This window comes from Myxocyprinus asiaticus, chromosome 11 (genome assembly GCF_019703515.2).
Source record: "Myxocyprinus asiaticus isolate MX2 ecotype Aquarium Trade chromosome 11, UBuf_Myxa_2, whole genome shotgun sequence".
NCBI classification, from domain to species: Eukaryota; Metazoa; Chordata; class Actinopteri; order Cypriniformes; family Catostomidae; genus Myxocyprinus; species Myxocyprinus asiaticus.
The window spans coordinates 42,092,121-42,105,573 of record NC_059354.1 but is presented as its reverse complement, the minus strand read 5'-3'; the positions used below and the strand labels follow the sequence as shown (position 1 = coordinate 42,105,573).

Below are 13,453 nucleotides of genomic sequence, written 5' to 3'. Positions count from 1 at the left end.
TCTGCTTTGTTTCCTGTTTTGTAACAAATTGCTATAATCCATCTGCATTTTTTTTCAGTAGTGTGACAGTAGTTCAGCGATTTTCAAAATAGTGTAGCTTGTAGCATGTTAATTTTTTACACGAAACAAACGCTACAATAAAGTACCAAAAAGAGGCAATAATCATGCTCTTTGATTCATCAAGTCTGCTTCATTTGAGAGAATGAGAATCGGTTAGTTCGGACGGGGATGGAGTTTAATAATGTCACCATAATTGTGTTCACTCATTCAAAACTTGCACCAGAAAAATATGGCTTTGATTACATTATGGCTCTAAATTACAACCCCAATTCGAAAAAGTTGGGATAGTAGGAAAAGTGCTCATAAAAACAAAAAGGAAGGCTTTGTAAATTCTACTCATCCTGTGCTATATTAAGAGCACTACAAAAACACATAATTTAATGTTGAAATGAATTCAAATTTGAGTTTGTTTTTTTTAATATACACTCATTTCAAATCATATGATTGCAACACTCTCCAAAAAGCTGAGACAGGGCAATTTAGGACTAATAACAATCTGATGAGGTAAAATAACACGGTATTGTGAAACAGGAGATGTTAAACAGAAGAGGCAATCGTTTAATAGTATATAAGGAGTCTCCAAAACAGCCTAGTCCTTCAAGAACAAGGATAGGTCGAGGCACCCCAATTTGCCAACATATAGACATATGTCTGTAAATAATCCAGCACTTTGAGATTAATATTCCCCAAAGACAAATTGGATGGATTTTGGGCATTTTACCATCTACAGTGCAAAATAAAGTTAAAAGATTAAAGTGATCCAGTCAAATCTCAGTGCGTAAAGGGCAAGGCCGAAAACCACTTCTGAATGCTCTTGATCTCCGATCCCTCAGACGTCACTGACTTAAAAACCGTCATGCATCTGTAATGGATACCCATGACATGGGTTGAAAAAGTTTCCAGTAAACCTTTGTCGGACAACACTATTCATCGCTGCATCCACAGAAGCAAGTTAAGGCTTTACTTTGCAAAGCAGAAGCCATACATCAGCACTGTCAAAGAGCGCCGCCGACTTCTCTGGGCTCGGTCTCATATGAGTAGAACAGTAGAACAAAGTAGAACAGTGCAATCGTTTTTTGTGGTCCGACAAGTCCACATTTCAAATATTTTTGGGGGAAAAAACAGCCATTGTGTTCTTCGGGCCAAAAGGAAAAGGACCATCCAAGCTGTTATCAGCATCAGGTCAAAAAGCCTGTGTCTGTCATGGTATGGGGGTGTGTCAGTGCCCATGGCTTAGGTAATTTACACATATGTGAGGGCACCATTAATGCAGAAAGGTATGTTCAAATTTTGGAGCAACATATGCTGCAATCCATATGTCGTCTTTTCCAGGGATGTCCCTGCATTTTTAAACAGGACAACGCCAAACCACAGACTGCCCGGATTACAAGTGCATGGCTGTTTAAGCAGAAAGTGCGGGTGCTAGATTGGCCTGCCTGCAGTCCTGACCCATCTCCAGTTGAGAAAGTGTGGCGCATTATGAAGCGCAAAATATGGCAATGAAGGCCCCATACAACTGCACAGCTGACGACCTGCAAAATGGATAAATGGGGGAAAATCCTGCTTGCTAAACTTAACAAACTTGTGTCTTCAGTGTCCAAATGCTTAATAAGTGATATTAGAAGAAACTGTGATGTTACACAGTGGTAAACACTCGACTGTCCCAACTTTCTTGGAGCATGTTGCAATCATCCGATTTGAAATGAATGTATATTTTAAAAAAAGAAGAACAAAAAAAATCACAAGATAAAACATAATAATGTCTTGTACTGCTTTCAAAATAGCACAGGATAAATAATTTGCCAATCACTTTTTGTTTTTATTATAATTTTCCATACTGTCCCAACTTTTTAGGAATTGGGGTTGTACATTATACTTATATAATTTATATTACAGTAGTATTATATGTTTATTATAGCATTTACGTTTGTAAAGGCTTTTATCTGAAGCAACTTACAGTGTGCATTCAAGTTTTTTTTTTAATCATCAGTTTGTGTTCCCTGGGAATCAAACCCATGACCCCAACATTGTTAGTGCCATGCTCTACCAGTAGAGCTACAGGAACCCCTGTAATATATAAGCATATATTGCCACCTTAACTTGCTTCAGTGTAGCTAGCTACTTTTTGTTAGTAGTATGTAGTGTAGGTTATTAGCTTGACTGTAGGCTACTTTCAGATTGAAGCTTTGCAAACTACAAGCTACTCATAATTTAAAGTTGATTCCACAACACTGCTGTTTTCATTGAAGAATGTAAAGACACATGTTAAGTGCTAAAATATTTGTTTATGGTAATGAGAAGGTAGAGCTGGGTAATTCTCCATTAATCAATTTCAATTAAGTAGGATCATTTTCTATAAGACAGTTCATTTGCTCATCAATCCTCCAGTGGGCTCCATTCTGCCAATACAATTATGAATAAGGAGAAGCAAATTCCCAGCAAAGTTTAATTAAATATTTCTTAATGAAGACAAAATAAGGATTTTGAGCTTTTAAATGCATTTTTTTCTGAGCATTTATTTATAATACTTTGTGGTAGCAGCGTATTTTGAATGACCAAGGTGATGTTAGTCAACACACAGAATGCACTGCAGTACAGATGGAAGCTGAATTATTACATTATCCACAGCAATATTTGTAAATATAAGTATCAGAAACAACATTTCAAACCATGAGTCTTCATTTGAGTTCAAAATATATTGTAATAGAGCAAATTCTACAACAGAAAAAGTAATAAAAAGACAGTAATCAACATTAATTCTACCCATTTAATTATTTAAATCATGGTTTCAATTTAAGGGACTTTATAGAGACCATGTCTAAATCTCATCACATCAGTGTAGATGTGTCAGCAGTTTGTGTAAATTGCTTCAATGCCAAGCACTGATAAGCTTTTTACATTATTGCTGTTAAGATTAATGTGCCTTTGTACATGAGAGTGAATGATTCATTGTCAGGTCCCTCTTTCTCAGAGCGAGCACACTGACAAATTTAGAAAATCCCAAGCACAGACAACAGCAACCACAAGCACTGACATGAATTGAAAAAACGTAAAAATCATCAGGTAATACAAACACAAAGTAAATGATCAAAAACAATGATTTATTACAATTCACAACAAAAACAAAACAAATCCAACAACATATTGTGACAATTCAATTAAAAATTGTCAGTACTTAAAACAGAGGGTGCATTAAGTTTCCTGAGTTGTTATACAGTACATGTGGTGTGATGTCTTTTAAAGTGTGCAGACTGACATAATGCAGACTACATTCCTTTATAATTATCAGACATGGATATGTATGCATCCCCATTAGCAGTTGCCTTATTGTATAAAATGATAAGAATGCAAAATCTTTGTAATTTATCATCATTACAAATTTCAGTGCTCCAGATGCTTTGACTTTGCTTCAGCCCACATTTCTGTGATACTTCAATGGCCAGAAACATATTTTAAAACAAGTATGCAGACAAAGTTTACTCTAATATCCACCATAACCTCCCTTGTGGCAACCCAAATAAGGCTACATGTACTTGCATTATGAATTGCAGTCAGACTCATTTCGGAACAAATCATGTGAAATCAGGCGTGCGAAGCTAGAAGTGTTTGCGATTGTGTACTTGCGTAGAGTATGTTTTAGGGCTTAAACAACTTGTGTTCTCTATTTAAAGTTGGAAAAATAATAATGCATCCTCGATTTTAAATAAAGACCAGATATTAGATGGTTGACAGACTCTGAAGTGTTATTGTAAAACCTCTCTTGTAATAACCTGTTATCTATAAAGCCAAACACACCATGAGTAAACCGCCCAAATGTTCGGTTAGAGTGTCCAGTTTTCTGAAAAGAGAAAGAGAGAAAAAGCATTTTAGTATTTGTATACAATGTTAAAAATGTATGGTTATCACTTTTAAACAAGCAAAGCAATTGGTGCCTGAAACAGTACAATGGCGTATGTAGTCAGCTGACATCTACAAAATAGACTAACAAGAGCATCGATGAATAAAGAACAAAGATGTTGCAATGGCTAACATCTCTTGTCTTAAAAAAAAAAAAGAAAAAAAAAAGAAAGGCTGTATTTGCTCTAGCCTAAATTTCAAATCATTTTAGGCCATTTGGTGACTGAGAGGCTAAAACATTGAGCTAGTTTCCTTCACATAGACCTGCGTTGGTGTATTTGGATATGTCACCTTGGATAAAAAGCATCTGATGCTAAATGACAAGCATGAAAGCACCCAGTACCACAAGAGCTTAAATATGAAATGGTTGATCTAATTCTGTTAAAGGCTATTTGTTTTTCAAGCAACAGATGTGTCACATCTAACATATGCTATAAGATGTGCATTTTTTTCCTAAACCAATTAGTCTAATTTAGTAGGACATTTAAAGGAATAGTTCACTACAAAATAAATGTCATCATTTAATCACCATCAAGACTTTGCATTGCTTCTTTTATACATACAATGAAAGTGAATGGTGACTAAGGATAACATTTTGCTTAATGTCTCCTTTTGTGTTTCACGGAAGAAAATAAGTCATACGGGTTTGACAATATAAGGTTAAGTAAATGATGACAGAATTTTCATTTTTGGGTGAACTATCCCTTTACATAGGCTAAAAATAGTAGATCTTGTTCTGTTACAGGCTGTTATTCCACATATTTCAAGCAACAGAAGCGCCAAATGGAAGACATGCTGCAACACATGTAATTTCTTTATTCATTCCAAAATAAACTCATCTTGTTTAGTGGGAAATTTAATGTGATTCTCAGCCTTTCAAAAGCATCCTATCCACCTGTTTCCAGTTCTCACAATGGATGAATGTAAACCAGAGCAACAGTGAAGACACAGTGGGCATTGGCTGTCTGTCACTCCAAATCCATTAGTTACAGCGAGAAATTAAATGCTAATGGCTGAGGCACCAGTAATTTCAACCCCTTCCTTCTGTGAATCTGCTCCCTAACAGCATTAGCTTAGAATGGCGGCCATCCGTTTTAGGCTTGTAGACCTGGGAGATGATGGAGGGTACAGGCAAATATAAGAAAGCAGGCCAGGGCAACCTTTGAGAGGAATTTCAAGCTGGCCATTTGAATTCATTTGCTTAAGCTCAGCTCTTTCCGCTGTAGTAAAGTGAACATTACAGAGCATTAAAGGTCTGAATAATTCATAGTAGGAGAAGGATTCATGTGGATGTGATGCCAGTTAATTTGTCATTTTCCTCCATATTTGGCATTTTTATGAACGAAAAGTCCACTCGACAGCACAAGTGACATGCATTATGCAAAAGACCTGCATTCTTCTATTGCCGTGATTAGACAAAGCTGAGAACAACTTGCAACAGCCTAACTACCACAGAAATGCATATGCTGGATAATCCATAGATAGAGAGGCTATTGACCAAGCAAATCCACACACGTTATGATTACTGTTTAGATGTATTTATATTTATTTCTTGGCAGAAGCTTTTATATGAAAGCAACTGACTGGAAAATGCACATATTCCATTTTAGGTAGCATTGCATGCTTTCTTGCATGTATAAAACCGCCACACTGCTACAGAGTTTGCCAGGGTGTTGCTATGCGGTTGCTGGGTCAGTGCTTACTGGCAAAAGAGACAAGCTCCAAGTCTTTCATATTTTGGTCCCAAGATATGATTTGGCTTCCTTCTCCAATGTCAGCCTATTGGATTTTCCCCCCATTTTATCTTCTGTCAAGTCAGGTCTAAAGTAATGAAAAAAGTAATAGCTCACATCTTACAAATGGTGCAGAAAGTTAAATACCTAAAGTTAGAGGGGTTTTTTTTTTTCTAAACCCCTTACCCTAAATATGAGCAATAATACTTATGATGCTTGCCTTAGTAAGTGCTAAAATCAATGAATACACATCCATGGGAATAATCCGTTTACCAATATTCTAGTTCTATATTTTAACCGGTAAATCAACTAAGGTATGAGTTTGGGAAGTTGACATGATGATTTGGCTTTGATTTGTTAGGAATCAGGAATGCTTCTCTGTCCCATGATATTCTGAAACCAGCAGAGGGCCCTTCAGGCTTCAATTACATTTTCCAAACTGACACTTATCCAAAGCGACCTGCCAAATGCAAACTCGCTCTTTTGACAGTGAGCAGGCCCACCAAGGGAGGATCTTCAGCCAGCCATCTGTGCTGTGAGAACAACAGCCACACTCAGATTTCTGGGTCAGATAGAAGTAAACAGGACTCTTTCATTCCACAGTTGAACACAGATTCAGTGACTGTGTTGTATGATAATATTGAGAAATTACTACTTGAAAGACATAGGGCTCAGCCACTAATTATTTCTGTCAAATAGTAGTCTAATGATAAAAACAGACTTAATTGTTGCCCATAGCAATGTGGTAGCAAAGATAATATAAAATAGAAGTCATAACTCTAGCAGGATGATAAAATATAAATAAACTCAGCAAAAAAAGAAATGTCCTCTCACTTTCAACTGCTTTTATTTTCAGCAAACTTAACATGTATAAATATTTTTATGAACATAAAAAGATTCAAAAACTAAGACAAACTGTTTCACAGACATGTGACTAACGGAAATGGAATAATGTGTCCCTGAACGGGGGGTCAAAATCAAAAGTAACAGTCAGTATATGGTGTGACCACCAGCTGCATTAAGTACTGCAGTGCATCTCCTCCTCATGGACTGCACCAGATTTGCCATTTCTTGCTGTGAGACGTTACCCCACTCTTCCACCAAGGCACTTGCAAGTTCTGGGGGGAATGGCCCTAGCCCTCCCCCTCCGATCCAACAGGTCCCAGACGTGCTCAATGAGATTGAGATCAGGGCTCTTCGCTGGCCATGGCAGAACACTGACATTATGGTCTTGCAGGAAATCACACACAGAACGAGCAGTATGGCTGGTGGCATTGTCATGCTGGAGGGCCATGTCAGGATGAGCCTGCAGGAAGGGTACAACATGAGGGAGGAGGATGTCTTCCCTGTAATGCACAGCATTGAGATTGTCTACAATGACAACAAGCTCAGTCCAATGATGCTGTGACACACCGCCCCAGACCATGACAGACCCTCCACCTCCAAATCGATCCTGCTCCAGAGTACAGGCCTTGGTGTAATGCTCATTCCTTCAATGATAAACGCGAGTCTGACCATCACCCCTGGTGAGACAAAACCGCGACTCGTCAGTGAACACCACTTTTTGCCAGTCCTGTCTGGTCCAGCGAAGGTGGGTTTGTGCCCATAGGCGACGTTGTTGCTGGTGATGTCTGGTAAGGACCTGCCTTACAACAGGCCTACAAGCCCTCAGTCCAGTCTCTCTCAGCCTATTGCGGACAGTCTGAGCACTGATGGAGGGATTGTTCATTCCTGGTGTCACTCGGGCAGTTGTTGTTGCCATCCTGTACCTGCCCTACAGGTGTGATATTCAGATGTACCAATCCTGTGCAGGTATTGTTACACGTGGTCTGCCACTGCGAGGACGATCAGCTGTCCTTCCTGTCTCCCTGTAGCGCTGTCTTAGGGGACTCAAAGTACGGACATTGCAATTTATTGCCCTGGCCACATCTGCAGTCCTCATGCCTCCATGAAGCATGCCTAAGGCACGTTTTGGTGTTTTTCAGAGTCAGTAGAAAGGTCTCTTTAGTGTCCTAAGTTTTTATAACTGTGACCTTAACTGCCTACTGTCTGTAAGCTGTTAGTGTCTTAACGACTGTTTCTCAGGTGCATGTTCATTAAATGTTCATGGTTCATTGAACAAGCATGGAAAACATTGTTTAAACCTTTTACAATAAAGATCTGTAAAGTTATTTGGATTTTTACAAAATTATCTTTAAAATACATTGTCCTGAAAAATGGACGTTTCATTTTTGCTGAGTTTAGATAGGGACCAAAACAAAATGAGTATTGCTAATTAACTTGACAAATAAATGTCTTCTGCAGCATAATTTTTAAATTTTCTGAAGAACATATGAATGAAGCTTGCCCATCCTATATTCTCTATAGCATTCTGGCCCATAGATATTCTGTTACCAAGCACCATAGGCATCAGCCTTATTAGGCAAATATTAAAACTTGGTTGTCATAGCAATGCAACAATCCCTGTAATTTGATAAATGCAGTAATGCTGGTAAATATCTGATTTATCTCACTTAAAGGGATAGTTCACCCATGATTTATAGTTAAAAAGTACTTAAATATTGATCTTTTTTCACACCAAAAGCGATCGTATCACTTTAGATGACATTCATTTAACCACCGGAGTCATATCAGTGACATTCATGCTGACTATCTGTGATTTTTGTAGCTTCAAAAATTACCATCCTCTTGCATTTTAAGGACCCATTGAGCTAAGATATTTTTCTATTTTTCTTCAAATGTGTTCTGGTGAAGAAAAAAAGTCATACACACCTGGGATATCATGAGTGTGAGTAAATAATGAGAGAATTTTCATTTTTGGGTGAACTATCCCTTTAAATGTTAACATGTAGGCCTACAATGTTTATGCCTTGTGGCTATACTTTTGAAACAGTGTGTATGTTAGGGTTTATTGACTGACCCTGTTCACTTCTGTTGTAAGTGCTTTACCATAACCGCAATTGTTTAGAGGTCGACTGGTAGTGGATTTTGCCAATACCATTAACTAAGGTGTTGGGAAAGGGAGACAACCAATTAATCAGCTGATAGTTTTGAAAATTGATTTATAGAATGTCAAAAAGTTTTCTTATTCCTAATTATATAAAATCCCAGATGCAGTTTATTGTTCAACCAAATCCCAAAAACAACCAGATTTGGTGCATAACGCGGGACTTTTAAATACAAACAAGCCCGAAACACACTGGGGACTCTTATTTTGAAATGACGAAATTATGAAAAAATTATCTGAAACTATCTCCATAGTTTTTTGCCTTTTTTCCAAAAAGCAACTATTGGCACCGATTAATCTGTAATAATTTCTTCTTTTCTTTTTTTCTTTTTTAAATAAACGGGGTATGAGACAAAACATTTTTTTTTTTTTTTTTTTTTTGTAGTAATCAACATTGTCACCAATTCTGTCAATTGAGCTTAAATTGTTTTGAACCTAGAATATTCCTTTAAAAGGCAGCTCTCTAGGTTTTGGGATAGAACTTTAATGTTAAAAATATGATATAGTCATTAACTGACAGCAAAAGCAACAGAGCTGCATTTGTTGTCTATTTCTAGCACGCCCTATTTCCTCAGACAAAAAAATTACTAAGCCCTGTTGGTCAGCACCTTGGAGAGCTCCAATGACTTTTCTTTTCAGCCCACACTATAGCCATTCATACTGGATGAATAAAACCACTCAGGGCAGCAGCTATGGTCATTTTGATGAATCATACTGGCCTTTGGTCACCACAGGTAATTTATTTGTTGAAGGTTTGGCACAGACTGAAGTGTAATGAATATTGCTCGTCTCTATGTAATCTGGGTTGCGGTATCTGCTTTCTGCTCTAACTCCACTCTTTCAACACCAAGTGGGCTATTTCAACCTCACCCAGTCTAACTTTTCTTTACTCTTGTTAATGCACCAAGTGAATGACTTCACACCTTAGGAAAGACATTTCTCTCTCAGCCACCCATTGCTTTTCCTAATGCTCCTGAGACAGCAGGGCAATAGTAGGAGCTCATGTGATTCATGGCCCCCTCCCTGACTTGGTATGTGGTTACTAGGCATTTTCAAAGATTATTACAGATCTTGCATGGCACTGTAAGGTATTGCTATTCCTCAAACATTCTGGGCTGCATTTCCCAAAAGCATTGCAAGCTAAGTTGACCACTGGCGCCAATGGTTTCTACAATCTTCTTAGGCTTACGATGCTTTTGGGAATCGCAGCCCTGGTCAGTGGTTCATTCTAAACCACCAAACCTAACACAGTGTCCTTATCAGGTGTGATGCGATAAGAGCAACAACAGCTATTTGTCTGCCAACACTTGATGCAAAAATGTTGCACAATGCAACAATCACATCCAATCAGAACATACATTAATGTTTAATGTTCTGTTATGTGGAGTGAGATTTTGGACATAGCATGACACCACAGAAGTAGAAACCAAGCAATCAACAAAACATGCTTTTCCACCATCGAGCCGAACAGTTCTCTGCGTTGTTCCATTCCAATCTGGCCTTCTTATTTTTCTACTATGGTGCTGCAGTTCAGATTTAGAATGGACTGACTGTGCAAGTGACCAATCGTGAGTTACCACGTCACTAAAGGTGTTCTACCATCATGGTTGAGTATAGTTAGCTAACCATGCTGAGAATTCCAGCCCAGGAATGGTTTGTAAATGTACTGTACCAAACCAAGCTCAAGTGGAAATGCTACTGGAACCATTGCTGACCATGTTCAGAACCAGTTGGCCCGATGTTGAAACAGTGCTTAATATGTCCTGTCGTTTGTGGCTTTATTGCGTCCCACCTAATTAGGATATGGTTTAAGTATTAAACTTTTGCAATTATTCAGCTCAAACAACTTGACATGCTATTCGGTTTGTGTGTATGTGTTTTGTAAACTTTAAACTTTAAGACATTTAGAGTTAAAATTCGAAAATCTCCTGTTTACTTTGACAGAATATTCAGTAAACTAACTGACATCAATGAAGTCATCGTAATATTTGCGTACTGAATTACGAGTGGTCAATTTATTGCTGCTGTTGCACTGCAAATTGACTATGTGTAGATTATTTTGTGCAGCAGTCTGAAAACAAGATGCATGTTGAGTGTCATGACGATGGCAGAGCGGCTATGATCCAGCATTTAATTTATGCTAACCAAAGTCATGCACATCAATTATCTTTAGTTCCTTTACCAGGGTTACCAGCCTCTAACAGGGAACAGAATCTCTCCCTAAACCACATTAAACAAAGTGATGAAATAATTACAGTTTATTCAAATTATACGATACAGAATGAAACTACCATTTTGCCAACATCTGAAATTCTGACTCAGCCAACTGGTCGGTATCTGGCTGGTCTCTTAGCTACATGTCTGCCCCATCCACCCGCCAGTCTCGGTCTGCTGTCTAAGATCCAATTACGTTTTTTCCTTCACCCATCCCCCTCTCCTCTCCTTCACACCCACTTTTCCTTTCATCTTCAAGGATTTCTATCAGCTGCGAGAGGAAGGGATGAGAGCTTGTCCCGTTCTCACCTCCTCTCACCTGTAAAATTTCAGAATGACACTTTCATGCACTTACAGCCAATGGCAAATGACAGTGTGCAGAATGCTCACTTCTCCTTTATGTGCCGTCTTGGGCAAGAGATAAGGTAAATGTTTTGAGCTGGCAGACTGTACGCAGAGAATTGATTTATTATTGGAGGTGCTTTCTGAGGTAAGCATCACGATTATTAGGGATCATATTTAGGGTTAGGGATTTGAACAAACCCCTAAACCTATGTATTTAATTTTGGTGTGTAATTCCCACTCCATTTGTGCTACAGAAAATATTTATTCCTCAAATTGTGCATAGAAGATCTGTGCAATTAATTTTCTAAGCAATCAGACTTACAGTTGTACCTGATGGACAATAAAATGGATGAAAAATTCCTATAGACTTACATTGGAGGCACTTGAGCCATATCTAGGGACCAGAATATCATAAAGACTTGAGGGTGGGATCTTTTGACTTGGGCCAGTAAGCAATGACCTGAAAAACCCTTGCAACCACCCAGAAAACCATAGCAACCACATAGCAATATCGCACAGGTAAGCATCACTCATATTCTCTTCATAAAATGTAACAATCTAGCTTTGGAGTATAAAAACAGCCTGCTGATGTGCCATTGATTAGTTACAGTATTGACGTTTGGAGAAACACTTGAGAATCTAGCAAATAAAAGAGTAGAAATGGAATCATTTTCTGTTGCAGTCTCAATGCTAAAACCTCCCTATTAATGCATTTCTGTTTGAAGTAGGCTATAAGAATTCAGCAATATACTGGGTATACAAATCCCCAGACATATACATCATAGAGAGAAATGGGTTGCTGCTACAAGCATTTCAGTTTTATTGCACTTGGAACTGAAAACAAACTACATGCTGACTTGCCATATGTCCCGTTGTTCAGTAGTGGTGCTAAATATAACAATTCAAACCACGGCACAGCCAATGCTTTGTGATGATTTCCAAGATAATTATTTTCCATTTGTAAATAATATCTCACATTCTACAGATAGACTGATAATCAGAATGATATTAACACATATTGGTTATCGTTTTTTAATATCGGGTCTACCAATAAATTCTTAAGAAAAGCGATGAGCAACACCACTGTGCATCCAACAGGAAAAAATGTTATTCACAAGTAAAGTAACATACTTATTTTATGTATTGTTTGCATAAATTACTAAACATAAATTACTATACGTAACTATATTCTTCTCTGACTATTCTTAACTCAGTATACAGTATAATTATATATATATATATATATATATATATATATATATATATATATATATATATATATATATAGACCATTTCAATCGTCATTTGGGAGGTGACGTTTGGGTTTCTAGCACATTTCCAATTATTTGTTGATCTCATTCAAAACAACTAACTATCTACCAGAAATTCTTCAGGTCCAGTGCAGTAGCATTATTATTGTTACCATTATTGAAAAGTTGTATATACAGCTCTGGAAAAAAATTAAAAGAGACCACTACAAAATTATAAATTTCTCTGGATTTACTATTTATAGGTATTTGTTTGAGTATGAACATTTTTGTTTTATTCTATAAAAGGACTGACAACATTTCTCCCAAATTTCAAATAAAAATATTGTCATTTAGAGCATTTATTTGCAGAAAATGACAACTGGTCAAAATAACAAAAAAGATGCAGTGTTTTCAGACCTTGAATAATGCAAAGAAAACAAGTTCATATTCATTTTTAAAGAACACAATACTAATGTTTTAACTTAAGAAGAGTTCAGAATTAAATATTTGGTGGAGTTTCTATTACAGCTTTCATGCGTCTTGGCATGCTCTCTACCAGTCTGTCACATTGCTGTTGGGTGAATTTATGCCACTCCTGGTGCAAAAATTCAAGCAGTTCGGCTTTGTCTGATGGCTTGTGGCCATCCATCTTCCTCTTGATCACATTCCAGAGGTTTTCAATGGGGTTCAGGTCTGGAGATTGAGCTGGCCATGACAGGGTCTTGATCCGGTGGTCCTCCATCCACAGGGTCTTGATCCACCGATCCTCCACCTGGTCGTGTAATGGTTAGACGAAGAACTGGAGAGGTCTTCAAACCACAGTGTCTTGCACCCACTGTGAAATCTGGTGGAGGATCGGTGATGATCTGGGAGTGCTTCAGCAAGGCTGGAATCGGGCAGATTCGTCTTTGTGAAGGACACATGAATCAAGCCACGTACAAGGTTAT

General features: G+C 37.8%; 1 protein-coding gene across 1 annotated transcript in view; it reads right to left on the bottom strand.

Annotated features, from left to right (window-relative positions):
- The window catches only part of LOC127447932 (striated muscle-specific serine/threonine-protein kinase-like), a 123,093-nt gene that overhangs the window by 67,867 nt on the left and 41,773 nt on the right, over positions 1-13,453 (bottom strand). The window contains 1 exon segment of the mRNA XM_051710159.1: positions 3,856-3,898. Coding sequence (XP_051566119.1) covers positions 3,856-3,898 — 43 coding nt within the window.